Source organism: Mobula birostris, chromosome 2 (genome assembly GCF_030028105.1).
Source record: "Mobula birostris isolate sMobBir1 chromosome 2, sMobBir1.hap1, whole genome shotgun sequence".
NCBI lineage: Eukaryota > Metazoa > Chordata > Chondrichthyes > Myliobatiformes > Myliobatidae > Mobula > Mobula birostris.
Window position 1 is genome coordinate 134,033,294 of NC_092371.1, and position 16,284 is coordinate 134,049,577.

General features: G+C 40.6%; 1 protein-coding gene across 1 annotated transcript in view; it reads right to left on the reverse strand.

Annotated features, from left to right (window-relative positions):
- The window catches only part of LOC140210901 (dynein axonemal heavy chain 8-like), a 1,093,299-nt gene that overhangs the window by 849,888 nt on the left and 227,127 nt on the right, over window positions 1–16,284 (reverse strand). Inside the window, exon 21 of the mRNA XM_072280167.1 lies at window positions 1,984–2,061. Coding sequence (XP_072136268.1) covers window positions 1,984–2,061 — 78 coding nt within the window. The remainder of the gene's footprint in view (window positions 1–1,983; window positions 2,062–16,284) is intronic.

Here is a 16,284-nt window from a genome sequence, read left to right on the forward strand (position 1 = left end):
TTCAAATTCTTCATAGTTCTTAACTTGATGAAGTAGTGAAATTGTTTCATTTTCAAACCTAGCCATTTCAGGCATCTCCACGCCTGAATGCTTGAAACTGCAGTGAGCAAAACAGTTCTGAATTGTCTTACTGCTTATTTCTCGACAACTATCAGTGACAAAATCAATGCTTTTTGAATACTGACACATAGAGCTGATGCTATTTAAAAAATGTTCGATCTAAGCACAATGTAGTGTGCAGCCACACAGTGCACACGAGTAATGCTAGTTAGAAATTGTTTGGCAACAGTCTCTTATCTCAATTAAGCAGCATAGTGTCCCAAATGAACAAAGGGAATCCCAGTTATTTTCTCAATTTGTTTTTGTTCTTTAAGAATTGTCCCAAAGAAGCAGCTGCTCCTATTAACCAATGGCCCAATTAACAGGAATCCACTGTATATAGTGAGTATTTCGAATTGGTATTAAGTAAGAGGGTGCTGAAAAGGTATTGGTAGGACTGATATTGTAGAGGTAATTTTCTTTATATTTGTGTTCAGGATCTGAACATAGCTGGCAAGTCCACAATTTATTATAACCCATCCCTAAATGGCCTGGAGAAGGTGGTGGTCAGCTGCAGTCCTGCCGGTGAAGGCAACTCTTGTGGGAAAGTTCCAGGCTTTAAACTCAATGACAAAAAATGTTAAAACTTTTCAAGTTAAAATAATGTGCAACTTGGAAGGGAACTTGTATGTGCTGGTTCTCCTATCAATTTGTTCTCCTTTGTGGTACAAGTCATGCTCTGGAAAGCACTGTTGGAGTACCCTGGGTATTTGTAAACTATTAGCATCAACAGTCAGTAAGATTTTCAAAAGTTTAATTATGGAAGAAATCAACAGGTACTTAGAGAAATTAACAGGTACTTGGCTGACTAACAAGATCTGGCATAGATTCATATAAGATATACAGTGATTTTAAAAAATATTTTTTCTGATGGAGTGACAAAGAAGGTTAACATTATTCATTCATTGATGTTTATTTCTATTGCTGATTAAATTCTAAATGCTCCTGGCTGATGGGGTAGTTAAGAATCAACTACACTTAAGAAGGAAAGCAGGAGGGCATAACAAGGGATATAAGATGTTGCAAACAGATTTGGTAAGGGAGAACCCAAAACGATTCTATAAGTGTTTTAATAGCAAAAGGGTAACTAGGTAGAGAATAGATCCACTTGAGGTCAATATATAAAAATTGCTGATGAACGCAGCAGGCCAGGCAGCATCTATAATAAGAGGTACAGTTGACCTTTCGGGCTGAGACCCTTCGTCAGGACTAACTGAAAGAAGAGATATACTATCTGGCCTGCTGTGTTCACCAGCAATTTTTATGTGTGTTGCTTGAACTTCCAGCATCTACAGATTTCCTCGTGTTTGAGGTCAATATGGTCATTTATGTGTGCAACCACCAGAAACAGGCAAGGTCTTAAATGAATACTCCTTCTCCTATGAAGAAGGACATGGAAGCTAGTAGGTTCAGGGAAGAGAAAAGTGATGTCCTGAAACATATTGACACTTCCAACAGAGGTGCTGTTAATCTTGAAGCAGGTAAAGGTGGATAAATCCCCCAGGCCTGACCAAGTGTATCCTAGGATGTTCTGGGAAACAAGAGAAGAAATTCCTGAAACTCTGGCAGAGATTTTTGTATTATTGTTAGCTACAGGTGATGTACCAAAAGGTTGCTGGGTGGCTAATGTTATGCATTGATTTAAAAAGGGATGCAAGTATGAGCCAGGGAATTACAGACTGGTGAGTCTACTATCAATGGTAGGAAAGTTACTGGAGGAGATTGAGAGATAGGCTCTATTGACCTGCATATGGAAAGGCCATAATTGATTAGGAAAAGTCTGCACAGCTTTATGCATGACAAATCATATCTCATGGATTTGACTGAGCTTTTCCAAGGGATGACCAAGAGGATTGACAAGGAAAGTGCAGTAGATTTGTCTACCTGGACTTTAGCAGGGCTCATGACAAGGTCCCATATGGTGGGCTGTTCCAGGTTATTTTGCAAAGAATCCAGAGTGATCTACCAAATTGGATACAAAATTAGCTTGGTGGAAGGATTCAGAGGGTAGTGCTGCAAGCTTGTTTTTCAGATTGGAGATCTGTGACCAGTGGTGTGCTGCAGAGACTGATGTTGGCCCCCTGTTGATGCAGATTTATATTGATTATTTGAATGAAAATGTGAGTAACATGATCAGTAAATTTGCATTTTTCCATACCACATACACACATCATTCCATCAGCTGCAGCGCAATCATACCAGCAGTCACATCTTCCCCAACCCATTCCTTTCTGCTAAAACTAGAAGAACGGCATCTCATGTTCTACCTTGGTAGCCTACAATCCAATAGCATAAACATCAGGTAAGCTGCAACCCCTTTCTTCCATTCTTTTGATCCACTCAGGCCCTCTCACTCACGCCTTTCTTTCCTAACCCCCCCCCACACCCACCCAGCCCCTGTTAACCAGTTTCTTTCCCCCTCCCCTGCCTGGTTCCATCTGCCTTTCACCCCCAGACTTTACCCAATCAATCCCATCCCCTGCACCCACTGTTCCTAACTACCTGCTATCCCTCCCTTACCTGAGCTCAGCCATAATTGTACCAGATTTCCTATTATGCAACCCTTGCTTGTTTCAAATAGTACCTCCCAGCCTCTGTTGACTTGTGCACCCATCTCACACACCTGGCTCCATCTTTCTATCAGCTCCTCCTCAAGTGGTTTCACCAATTCTGCCAGTACTTGTCTCACCCCTTCCCCCCAGCTCTTTACTCTCAGTCCAGATTCAGTGCTTCAGCCCAAAATGTGGACCATATCTTTGCCTCTACAGATGCTGCCTGAGCTGCTGAGTGCTTCCAGCAGTTTGTTTCTTTGCTTTGTGTGTAAGGGTTGGAACATCATGTTACGGCTCTACCAAGACAGTGATGAGACTGCACTTGGAGTATTTTGTGCAGTTCTGATTGCCTTGTTATAAGAAGGATGTCATTATGCTGGAAAGGATACATTCATAACTTTCATAAGAGTACATTCAAAACTTTCATAAAGGTATATTCAAAACTTTCATAACTTTCATAAGAGAGCTTGAGTCATCAGGAGGGACTGAACAGGCTGGGGCTTTCTTCCTTGGAGTAAAAAGGCTGAGGGGTGACCTTAAAGAGATTTATACAATCATGAGGTACATAAATAAGAAGAATTGTCACAGTTTTTCCTCATGTTAGGATCTTTGGAAGTAGAAGGCATAGATTTAATGTGAGAGGGGAATTATTTATGGGGACTAGAAGGGCAGTTTTTTTCACCCAGAGGATGCTGGATATGTAAAACAGTACATGGAAATAACAGACGCAGGTACAATTGCAGTGTTTAAAAGACATTTGAATAGATTAATTGAAAATGGACTCATAGCTGGACAGGGTGGTAAAGGAGGTTTTTGGCATACTGTTTTCATATGTCAAGGTACTGAGCTTAAAAGTTGAGATGTCATGGTTTGCTTATACAGGACATAGTACACATTTGGAGTATTAATTTCAGTTGTGGTCCCCTTGCCATAGAAAAATATTATTAAACTGTAAAGAGTACAAAAAGATTTATGAGCATGCTGCTAGGACTACAAGGCCTGAGTTATAGGGAGAAGATGACTAGGTAAGGGCTTTATTCCTTGGAATGTAGAAGAATGAGAGGTGATCTTATAGAAATGCATAAAATCATGAGGGGCATATATAGGATGAATGAGCAACACACACAAAAAATGCTGGTGAACGCAGCAGCCCAGGCAGCATCTATAGGAAGAGATACAGTCAACGTTTTGGGCCGAGACCCTTCGTCAGGACTAACTGAAAGAAGAGATAATAAGAGATTTGAAAGTGGGAGGGGAGATCTGAAATGATAGGAGAACACAGGAGGGGGAGGGATGGTGCTAAGAGCTGGAAAATTGATTGGCAAAAGGGATACGAAGCTGGAGAAGGGAAAGGATCATGGGACACGAGGTCTAGGGAGAAAGAAAGGGGGGGGGACCCAGAGGATGGGCAAGGAGTTATAGTGAGAGGGACAGAAGGAGAAAAAAGGGGGAAAGAATAAATAAGGGATGGGGTATGGAGGGGAGGTGGGGCATTAACGGAAGTTAGAGAAGTCAATGTTCATGCCATCAGGTTGGAGGCTACCCAGACGGAATATACGGTGTTGTTCCTCCAACCTGAGTGTGTCTTCATCTTGACAGTAGAGGAGGCCGTGGATAGACATATCAGAATGGGAGTGGGACGTGGAATTAAAATGTGTCATATCAGAATGGGAATGGGATGAATGAACTCAGTCTTTTCCTCAGGAACAGGGAATCAAGAACTAGAGGGCATAAGTTTAAAGGAGAAGGGAAGGTTTTAGTATGAACCTTTTTTTTACACAAAGGTTGGTATTTATGTAGAATACCATCATAAATACTATAGAGCTGGGGTTCCCAATCTGAGGTTCATGGACACCTAGCTTAATGATAGGGGTCCATGGCATAAAAAAGGTTGGGAACCCTTGCTGCAGAGGAACTAGTTGAGGCAAGTACAATAACAACTTCTAAAAATGGTTGGACTGCTACATAAATTTGAAAGGTTTAAAAGGTTATGAACCAAAAACTGGCAAATGGGACTAGCTTGGATGGTGCATCTTGCTTGGTGTGGAGAAGTTAAGCTGAAGGGCCTGTTTTGTAATGTATAGCTCTATCACTTTAATTTAGACTACCTCAGGTTGACACACTGGTTGCCATGGATGTTAGGCTGAAGGGTCTTGTTCTGTGCTGCATAACTCCATGATTCTATGACCATGACACATTGCTGGGTCTCGAATCACATCTAAGCCAAAGTAGGAAGCATGTATGTTTCCCTCCTTGAAGAAAAGAATAACTATCTGTATGAATTTTAAGGAAATGCTTGACAAATCCACACAAAAGCATGGTTAATAAATTGAGACGTGGACTGCAAGGGTCTATGTTAACATGGTTTAAAATAAAGGCTTAAAGAAAGAAAACGGCGTACTATAGAAAATGTTTTTTTAGACTGGGTGTTGTTAAATCTGGTGTTCCACAAGAGTAGTATTTTAATATTGGAAGATAAAGTAAGATTTCAAAACTTGATTAGAGAGATTAAGGTTTAAAAAAACCTTAGGAGGCAGTGATTTTAATGTGATAAAAATTCACCCTTCAGTTTGAGGGGGAGAAAGTAAGATTAGGTGTGTTGGTATCACAGTTGAGTAAAGGTATCTAAAGGCATGAGAGAGGATCTGGCCAAAGCTGATTGGAAGGGGTCACCAGCAGAGGTAATGCTAGAGTAGCAATAGTTGTAATTTCTGGGAGTAATTCAGAGATGTAGGATTGTGTCATCGCAAAGAAGAAATGTAAAAGCAAAAGAGAGGGCATACAATATAGCAAAAAATAATGGGAAGCTAGAGGATTGGGAAGCTTTTGAAAACCACAGAACTAAAAAAAATAATGAGAGAAAAGACCAAATATGAAGGAAAGTCTCTCAATAATATAAAAGAGGATACCAAAAGTTTTTCCAGATATATGAATAGAAAAATAGAGGCAAGAGTAGACATCAGAGCACTGAAAAATAATGCTGAAGAGGTAGGAACAAAGAAAAGGCGGAAGTTCTGAAGGTAGGTAATTTACCTGGACCACTTGAATATTATTAGTAATCTTATAAGAATCAATAGATTAGAGTTATAGAGAAGCGAAGCACAGAAACAGGAGCTTTGGCCCATCTAGTCCACGTCAAACTATTATTTCACCTAGACCCATCAACTTGCATTGCACCATAGCCCACCATACCACTCCCATCCATGTACTTCTCTTAAATGTTGAAATTGAACATGTATCCACCGCTTCTACTGGCAGCTCATACCATGCTCACACTACCCTCTGAGTGAATAAATTCTCCTGCATGCTTCCCTTGAACATTTCATACATCATCCTCAACCCATGACCTTTAGTTGTAATCTCTCAACTTCAATAGAAAAAGCCTGCTTTATATACCCCATCTATACCCCTCATAAGTTTATATATCTCTGTCAAATCTCAGCTAATTCCTCTACGCTCCAGGGAATAAATTCTCAACCTATTCAACCTTTCTCTGTAACTCAGGTCCTCAAGTCCTGGCAATATCCTTGTAAATGTACTCTTCCAATCTTATTGATATCTTTCCTTTAGGTAGGTGACCAAAACCGCACTCAATGCTCTAAATTATGCTTCACCAACATCTTATACGACTTCAATATATTGTCCCAAATCTTGTACTAAATACTTTGATTTACGAAGGCAAAGCTCTCTTTATGACCCTATCAATCTGTGATACAAATTCCAAGGAACGTTTGTTCCCAGATCCTTCCATTCTACCGCATTCCTCAGTGCCCTACCATTTATTAACCTGGTTTGTCCTTCAAACCCCACATACACGTCCACATTGAATTCCATTTGCCGTTTTGCAGCCCATTTTTTCAGCTGGTCCAGATCCCGCTGCAAATTTCCATAGCCTTCCTTGCTGTCCACTATGTTTTGCATCTTGGTGTCATTCACAAATTTGATGATCCAGTTTACCACATTACCATCTAGATCATTATTATAGATGGAAACAACAACACTGCAGACCCAATCCCTGCAGCACACCACTAGTCAGAAGCCTCCAATCAGAGAGACAACTATCTACTACCACTCTCTGGCTTCTGTCACAAAGCCACTGTCAAATCCAATTTACTACCTCATCTTGAATGCTAAGAAACTGAACCTTTTTGACCAACCTCCCATTTAGGACCATGTTAAAGGCCTTGCTAAAGTCCATATAGACTACATCATCTACCTTTCCTTCATCAACTTTCCTGGTAACCTCCTCAAAAAAGGAGGGTTGGTTAGACAAATCAATGCATCTCTGAATGCACATCATGTCAAACCTTGAAGTATATGGACTACAGCAGCAAAGACCATGAATATACACCCAGTGTGCACTTTATTAGGTGTAGGAGGTACCTAATAAAGCAGCCACTGAGTGTAAAGAACATTGAATTCAAGTGTTATTTTAAAAATGTATAAGTACCATGTAATGATGGCGATGACTGTCATTTGATCTCTGAATGGACATGTCAAACCATGAAGTGGATGGGCTACAGCAGCAGAAGGCAATGAACGCAAGTCTCCGTTCATACTGAACATGGGAAGGTGTTGACTATAAACACAAAAGGATGCCACTTCATTTGTTTTTTTGCATCTGTTTACAGCACCTGCAGTTGCTTGTCAGTTCACCTCAGGGATGTATGCTTAGCCCACTGCTCTACTCTCTTTACACCCATGACTGTATGGCTTGGCACAGCTCAAATGCCGTCTATAAATTTGCTAATAATACAGCTATTGATGGTGATGGAATGGTGATGAGAGGATGTGCAGGAATGAGATATGTCATCTAGTTGAGTGGTGTTGCATCAACAACCGTGCACTCAACATCAGTAAGACCAAAGAACTGAATGTAGGCTTCAGAAAGAGTGAGATGAGGGAACACACACCAGTCCTCATAGAGGGATCAGAAATGGAAACAGTGAAGAACTGCAAGTTCCTGGGTGTCAGTATTTCTGAGGCCCAACATATTGATGCAGTTACAAAGAAGGCATGAAGGCATGACAACAGTTATATTTCATTAGGAGTTTGAGGAGATTTGGTATGTCACCAAAGACCCCTGCAAATTTCTACAGATGTACCGTGGAGAGCATTCTAACTGGCTGCATCACCTTCTAGTATGGGGGAGCTTCTGCACAGGATTGAAATGAACTGCAGAGTTGTAAACTCAATCAGCTCCATCATGGGCACTAGCCTTCGTAATTTCCAAGACATTCTCCCTGAGTGATACCTCAAGAAAGCTGCATCCATCATTAAGGACACGCATTACCCAGGTCATGCCTTTTTCTCAATGCTACCATCAGGAAGGAGGTACAGAAGCCTGAGGGCACCTACTCAAAGATTCAAGAACAGCTTCTTCCCCTCTGTCTTCTGATTTCTGAATGGACATTGAACCCGTGAACACTACCTCACTACATTTTTAAAATTTTTATTTTTATTTTTCCACTGCTTATTTAATTTAACTACAAACCCCATTTCCAGAAAAGTTGGGATATTTTCCAAAATGCAATAAAAACAAAAATCTGTGATATGTTAATTCACGTGAACCTTTATTTAACTGACAAAAGTACAAAGAAAAGATTTTCCATAGTTTTACTGACCAACTTAATTGTATTTTGTAAACATACACAAATTTAGAATTTGATGGCTGCAACACACTCAACAAAAGTGGGACAGAGGCATATATACCATTGTGTTACATCACCTTTCCTTTTAATTACACTTTTTAATCGTTTTGGAACTGAGGATACTAATTGTAGTAGATTTGCAATTGGAAATTTTGTCCATTCTTGCTTGATGTAAGACTTCAGATGCTCAACAGCCCGTGGTCTCCATTGTCTGATTCTCCTCTTCATGATGCGCCATACATTTTCAATAGGAGATAGATCTGGACTGGCAGCAGGCCAGTCAAGCACACGCACTCTGTGTCTACAAAGCCACGCTGTTGTAGCCTGTGCAGAATGTGGTCTGGCATTGTCCTGCTGAAATAAGCATGGACATCCCAGGAAGAGACGTTGCCTTGATGGCAACATATGTCTCTCTAAATCCTAATATACACCTCAGAGTCAATGGTACCTTCACATACATGCAACTCACCCATGCCATGAGCACTGATGCACCCCCATACCATCACAGATGCTGGCTTTTGCACCTTTTGCTGATAACAATCTGGATGGTCGTTTTCATCTTTGGCACGGAGAACTCGACGCCCATTTTTTCTGAAAACTAGCTGAAATGTGGACTCATCTGACCACAGCACACGGTTCCACAATCTTTCGGTCCATCTGAGATGAGCTCGGGCCCAGAGAACTCGCCGGCGTTTCTGCATAGAGTTGATGTATGGCTTCCTCCTTGCATAATACAGTTTCAAGTTGCAATTCTGGATGCAGCGATGGACTGTATTGAGTGACAATGGTTTTCCGAAGTACTCCCGAGCCCAGGTGGCTATAATTGTCACAGTAGCATGACAGTTTCCTAGGCAGTGCCGCCTGAGGCTCGAAGATCACACGCATTCAACAGTGGTTTCCAACCTTGTCCTTTACGCACTGAGATGTCTGAATTCTCTGAATCTTTTCACAATATTATGTACTGTAGATGTTGAAAGACCTAAATTCTCTGCAATCTTGCGTTGAGAAATGTTCCTTTTGAACTGACTAACAATTCTCTCACGAATTTTGGCACAAGGGGGTGAGCCACGACCCATCCTTGCTTGCAAAGACTGAGCCTTTGATGGACGCTACTTTTATACCCAGTCATGATACCTCACCTGCTACTAATTAGCCTGCTTGATGTGGAGTCTTCCAAACTGGTGTTACTTGAATATTCTGTGCACTTTTCAATCTTATTTTAACTCTGTCCCAACTTTTGTTGAGTGTGCTGCAGCCATCAAATTCTAAATTTGTGTATATTTACAAAATACAATTAAGTTGGTCAGTAAAACTATTGAAAATCTTTTCTTTGTACTTTTGTCAGTTAAATAAAGGTTCACGTGAATTAACATATCACAGATTTTTGTTTTTATTGCATTTTGGAAAATATCCCAACTTTTCTGGAAATGGGGTTTGTATTTAATATGCATATATTCACTATAATCCATGGTTTTTTTTCTCTATTATTATGTATTGCATTGTACTGCTGCAGCAAAGACAACAAATTTCATGACACATGCCAATGATTCTGTTTCAAACACGACTGCTGGCAACTTATGAAATTTGCTTTGAAAATTAACAAGGCAATCTCTTCAGTCATTCCCACTTGCTTAAAGTTCAAAGTTCAAAATAAATTTATTATCGAAGTTCATATACGCCACCATATACTAATCTGAGATTAATTTTCTTCTGGTCATTCACAGTAAATACAAAGGGACACAATAAAATCAATGAAAAACCCAACACAACAGGACAAACAACCAATATGCAAAAACTGTGCAAATACAAAAACAGAATAATAATAATAATAATAGGTAATAAATATCAAGAACATGGGATGAAGACTCCTTGAAGGCGAGTCCATAGATTGTGGAAACATTTCAGTATTGGGATGAGTGAAGTTGAAAAACTTATCCCCTCTGGTTCAAGAGTCTGATGATTGAGGGGTAATTGTTCCTAAACCTAGTGGTGTGGGTCCTGAGGCTCTTGTACCTTGCTCTTGATGGCATCAGAGAATAGAGCATGCGTTGTAAGGTGGAAGTCCTTGATGATGGATGCTGCTTTCTTGTGGTAGCACTCCTTAGGTGTGCTCAGTGGTAGCGAGAGCTTTGCCTGTGATGGATCTAACTGTATTCACCACATTTTATAGACATTCTGTTCTTGGTCATTGGTGTTTCCATACGAGCCCATGCTACAATCGTTCAATATACTCTCTATTGTGCATCTATAGAAGTTTGTCAAAGTTCTGGTTGACATGCTGAACTTATGCAACCATTGAAGAAAACAGAGGAACGATTGTCCATTCTTTATGATAGCACTTAGTGCTGGTCGTCATTATAAGGAGGAATTTCTTTTCTCAGTGTTACGAGTCCTTGGATTTTCTACTCTGGGGAGACATGGAGGCAGGGGCATCAAATATATTCAAAGCAGATGTCTGAACTACAAGGGAGCTGAAGGGGAAAGAGCAGAGAAGTAGTGTTGAGACCAACACTGGATTGTCCATGATCTTATGGAGGTGTGTCGAGATGCAGCTCCTAAGAGACCGCGTTAGGAAACTGGAGCTGCAGCTCGATGCCCTTCGCCTTATCAGGGAGAGTGAGGAGTTGATAGAGAGAAGTTACAGGCAGGTGGTCACACCGGAGCTGCGGGAGGCAGACAAGTGGGTCAAGGTTAGGAGGGAGAATAGGAAGAATGAAGTAATAGACAGTACACCTGTGGCTGTGGCAGTGCCGCTTGACAATAAGTACTCCTGTTTGAGTACTGTTGGGGGGGACAGCATACCTGGGGGAAGCAACACTGGCCGTGCCTCCGGCACAGAGTCTAGCCATGTAGCTAAGAAGGATAGGGAACGGAAGAGGAGGGCAAGAATAATAGGGGACTCAATAGTTAGGGGGTCAGAGAGATGATTCTGTGGACGAAGTCAGGATACCCGAATGGTAGTTTGCCTCCCTGGTGCCAGGGTCCGTGATGTTTCTGATTGCGTCCAAGAGATCTTGAAGTGGGAGGGAGAGGAGCCAGAGGTCGTGGTACATATAGGGGCAGTTTTGGATCTCCTGTTAGGGAATGAGACAGGGCAGGTGACGGAGGTATTTGTTGGGGAGCACTTCGGGTCCAGTGATCACAATACAATTAGTTTCAGTGTAATTATGGAGAAGGATAGGACTGGACCTGGGATTGAGATTTTTCATTGGAGAAAGGCTAACTTTGAGGAGATGCGAAAGGATTTAGAAGGAGTGGATTGGAAAATTTGTTTTATGGGAAGGATGTAACAGAGAAATGGAGGTCATTTAAAAGTGAAATTTTGAGGGTTCAGAATCTTTATGTTCCTGTTAGGTTGAAAGGAAAAGTTAAAAGTTTGAGAGAGCCATGGATTTCAAGAGATATTAGAAACTTGGTTCAGAAAAAGAGAGAGATCTTCAATAAATATAGGCAGCTTGGAGTTAATGAGGTACTCGAGGAATATAAAGAATGTAAAAAGAATCTTAAGGAAGAAATTAGAAAAGCTAAAAGAAGATACGAGGCTGCTTTGGCAAGTAAGGTGAAAATAAATCTCAAAGGTTTCTACAGTTATGTTAGTGGCAAAAGGATAGTGAGGGATAAAATTGGTCCCTTGGAGAATCAGAGTAGACTGCTATGTGCGGAGCCAAAAGAGATGGGGGAGATTTTGAACAATTTCTTTTCTTCAGTATTCACTAAGGAGAAGGATATTGAATTGTATAAGGTAAAGGAAACAAGTAGGGTAGTTATGGAAAGTATGACAATTAAAGAAGAGGAAGTACTGACACTTTTAAGGAATATAAAAGTGGATAAGTCTCTGGGTCCGGACAAGATATTCCCTAGGACTTTGAGGGAAGTTAGTGTAGAAATAACAGGGGCTCTGACAGAAATATTTCTAATGTCATTAGAAACGGGAATGGTGCCAGAGGATTGGTGTATTGCTCACGTGGTTCCATTGTTTAAAAAGGGTTCTAAGAGTAAACCTGGCAATTATCGGCCTGTGAGTTTGACGTCAGTGGTGGGTAAATTGATGTAAAGTATTCTTAGAGATGCTATATATAATTTTATGGATAGACAGGGTCTGATTAGGAACAGTCAACATGGATTTGTGTGTGGAAGGTCATGTTTGACAAATCTTATTGAATTTTTTGATGAGGTTACTAAGAAAGCTGACGAGGGTAAAATGGTGGATGTTGTCTATATGGACTTCAGTAAGGCCTTTGACAAGGTTCCACACGGAAGGTTAGTTAGGAAGGTTCAATCGTTAGGCATTAATATGGAAGCAATAAAAGGGATTCAGCAGTGGCTAGATGGGAGACGCCAGAGAGTAGTGGTGGATAACTGTGTGTCAGATTGGAGGACGGTGTGTAGCAGTGTGCCTCAAGGATCTGCACTGGGTCCAATGTTGTTTGCAATATATTTTACTGATCTGGATGATGGGGTGGTAAATTGGTTTAGTAAGTATGCAGATGAGGCAAGGGGAGAAAAAAACCAGAGGACATGGGTTTAGGGTGAGGGGGAAAAAGTTTAAAGGGAACATTAGGGGGGGCTTCTTCACACAGAGAGTGGTGGGAGTATGGAATGAGCTGCCAGACAAGGTGGTAAATGCGGGTTCTTTTTTAACATTTAAGAATAAATTGGACAGATACATGGATGGGAGGTGTATGGAGGGATATGGTCCGTGTGCAGGTCAGTGGGACTAGGCAGAAAATGGTTCGGCACAGCCAAGAAGGGCCAAAAGGCCTGTTTCTGTGCTGTAGTTTCTATGGTTTCTATGATACTAATATAAATGGTGTTGTGGATAATGAGGTGGGTTTTCAAAACATGCAGAGAGATTTAGGACAGTGAGAAAAGTGGGCTGAAAGATGGCAGATGGAGTTTAATGCTGAAAAATGTGAGGCGCTACATTTTAGTAGAACTAATCAAAATAGGACATACATGGTAAATGGTAGGGCATTAAAGAATGCTTTAGAACAGAGGGATCTAGGAATAATGGTGCATAGTTCCCTGAAGATGGAATCTCATGTGGATAGGGTGGTGAAGAAAGCTTTTGGTTTGCTGGCCTTTATTAATCAGAGTATAGGAGTTGGGATGTAATGTTAAATTTGTACAAGGCATTGGTAAGGCCAAATCTGGAGTATTGTGTACAGTTCTGGTCACCGAATTATAGGAAAGATGTCAATAAAATTGAGAGAGTACAGAGGAGGTTTACTAAAATGTTGCCTGGGTTTCATCTCCTAAGTTACAGAGAAAGGTTGAACAAAGTTGGGTCTTTATTCTTTGGAGCGTAGAAGGTTGAGGGGAGACTTGATAGAGGTGTTTAAAATTATGAGGGAGATTGATAGAGTTGACGTGGTTAGACATTTTCCATTGAGAGTGGGGAAGATTCAAACAAGAGGGCATGGGTTGAGAATTAGAGGACAAAAGTTTAGGGGTAACATGAGGGGGAACTTCTTTACTCAGAGAGTGGTAGCTGTGTGGAATGAGCTTCCAGCAGAAGTGGTTGAGGCAGGTTCTATGTTGTCGTTTAAAGTTAAATTGGATAGATATATCGACAGAAAAGGTATGGAGGGTTTTGGGCTGAGTGCAGGTCGGTGGGAATAGGATAGGGTAAGAGTTTGGCATGGACTAGAAGGGCTGAGGTGGCCTGTTTCTGTGCTGTAATTGTTATATGGTTATATGGTTATTGAATGGGGAGGCAGGGTCTAACAGCTGACTGTCCTTTCTTTTGCTCCTGTTTCTTATGCATGCATATACGCTCACTGCAATTCATACTATCTACAAAATGCACTGCCAGTTACTCACCTAGGCTACTTTGATAGCATGTCCCAAACTACTGTGAAGGACAAGGAGAAAGCACAATAATAACATTCTCACACTTAATGTCAATAAAATTAAGGAGCTAATCAGTTTATGCAGAAAGAGAAGTTGAAAGACCACATAACACTTCATCGTGGTAGGTCAGAGGTAGAGTATAGACCCCTTGGAAGTTTTCATGTTTGATAACAGTGGATTTAATTTGGCTTTTTATGACACTGATCAACAGAAATGAAAACAGATCTCTACAAGGTGACCTAAATTAATAACAAGTATAAAACACAAAATAATTGGTTGCTTAAGTTTTCACCCCCTTTAACATGACACATCAAATTATCACAGATGTAGCCAACTGGTTTTAGAAATCACATAATTAGTTAAATGGAGATAACCATGTGCAGTCAAGGAGTTTCAATTGATTATAGTAAAAATACACCTGCATCTAGAAGGTCCAACTGCTAATTATTATGGCAGCAGAAGGATCTATACCCAGGAGTCAAAACAGGATGAATAGAAAACTGGTACCATGGTGGACAGAGGAATGTTGTCAGGCTGTAAAAAACAGAAGTAGAGCATTCAGGCTAGTTAAAAGAAACCATAATATGCAGCATATGATTCAATATAAGAAGGCACAGGCAGTGGTGAGAAGCACTATACGTCAAGCTAAAAGGGCAAGTTGGACGAGTTTTTGTAACAAAATAGGAAGAACAACACCTATGGGAGAGGTATGAGGAACGATTAAGAGGATGGGGGGAGATAGAAAGGAATGGGAATATCCAGTAATGATATCTGAGGAGGAAACAGCAATCTCCAGTAGGGATAAGGCTGAGATCATGGCCAAGTCATTTGTACAGATACACAGTTCAGAAAATTTGTCTGAAGAAGAAAGAAGGAGAAGGGAAAGAACAATGAGTCAACATCCAGGTGTGTTAAACAGGAGGGAAGAAATAGATGATGTAATTGATGATCCATTTACGTTAGCAGAAATGGTGAGAGCAATAAAGAGATCGAGACCATCCTCCCCAGGGAAAGATCTGATATGCTATGTTATGCTAAAATATCTAGGAGAAGGAGTGTTCTTGAAGGTGCTGCATTTTTATAACAGAGTGTGGGAGGAGGGAAGATCACCAAGAGCATGGAAAGAAGCAGTAGTAATTTCAATAAGGAAATCTGGCAAGAATCCATCAAAACCCAACTAGCTACAGACCAATAGCATTAACATCAAATATATGTAAGATAATGGAAAGCATGATAACAGAAAGGTTATCATATGAGCTTGAGAAGAGAGGAATGTTGGCAAGTTATCAGAGTGGTTTTAGGAAGGGAAAGAATTCCATGGACTCCGTGGTAAGGTTAGAGACTGAAATAAGAAAGGCCCAGGCAAATAAAGAATCAGTAGTTGCAGTGTTTTTTGACATTGAAAAAGCCTATGATATGATGTGGAAGGAAGGATTATTAATTAAACTGCACAAGATGGGGGTTGGTGGGAGAGTTTTTAATTGGATTAAAGATTTTTTGTTTGGTAGAAAAATTCAAGTTTGGATTGGATCAGAATTATCAAAACAGTACCATATAACCATATAACAGTTACAGCACGGAAACAGGCCATCTCGGCCCTTCTAGTCCATGCCGAACTCTTACTCTCATCTAGACCCACCGACCTACACTCAGCCCATAACCCTCCATTCCTTTCCTGTCCATATATCTATCCAACTTAACTTTAAATGACAACATCGAACTTGCCTCAACCACTTCTGCTGAAGCTCGTTCCACACAGCTACCACTCTCTGAGTAAAGAAGTTCCCCCTCATGTTACCCCTAAACTTTTGTCCTTTAACTCTCTACTCATGTCCTCTTGTTTGAATCTCCCCCAATCTCAATGGAAAAAGCCTATCCATGTCAATTCTGTCTATCCCCCTCATAATTTTAAATACCTATATCAAGTCCCCCCTCAACCTTCTACATAAGTGTGAGTTTTTTCTACTGAAAATCTATATCCCCAATCATAACCCCAATAACCTCATAACCTCAAGAATAAATACCCAACTTGTTCAACCTTTCTCTGTAACTTAGATGATGAAACCCAGGTAACATTCTAGTAAATCTTCTCTGTACTCTCTCTATTTTGTTGACCTCTTTCTTATAAC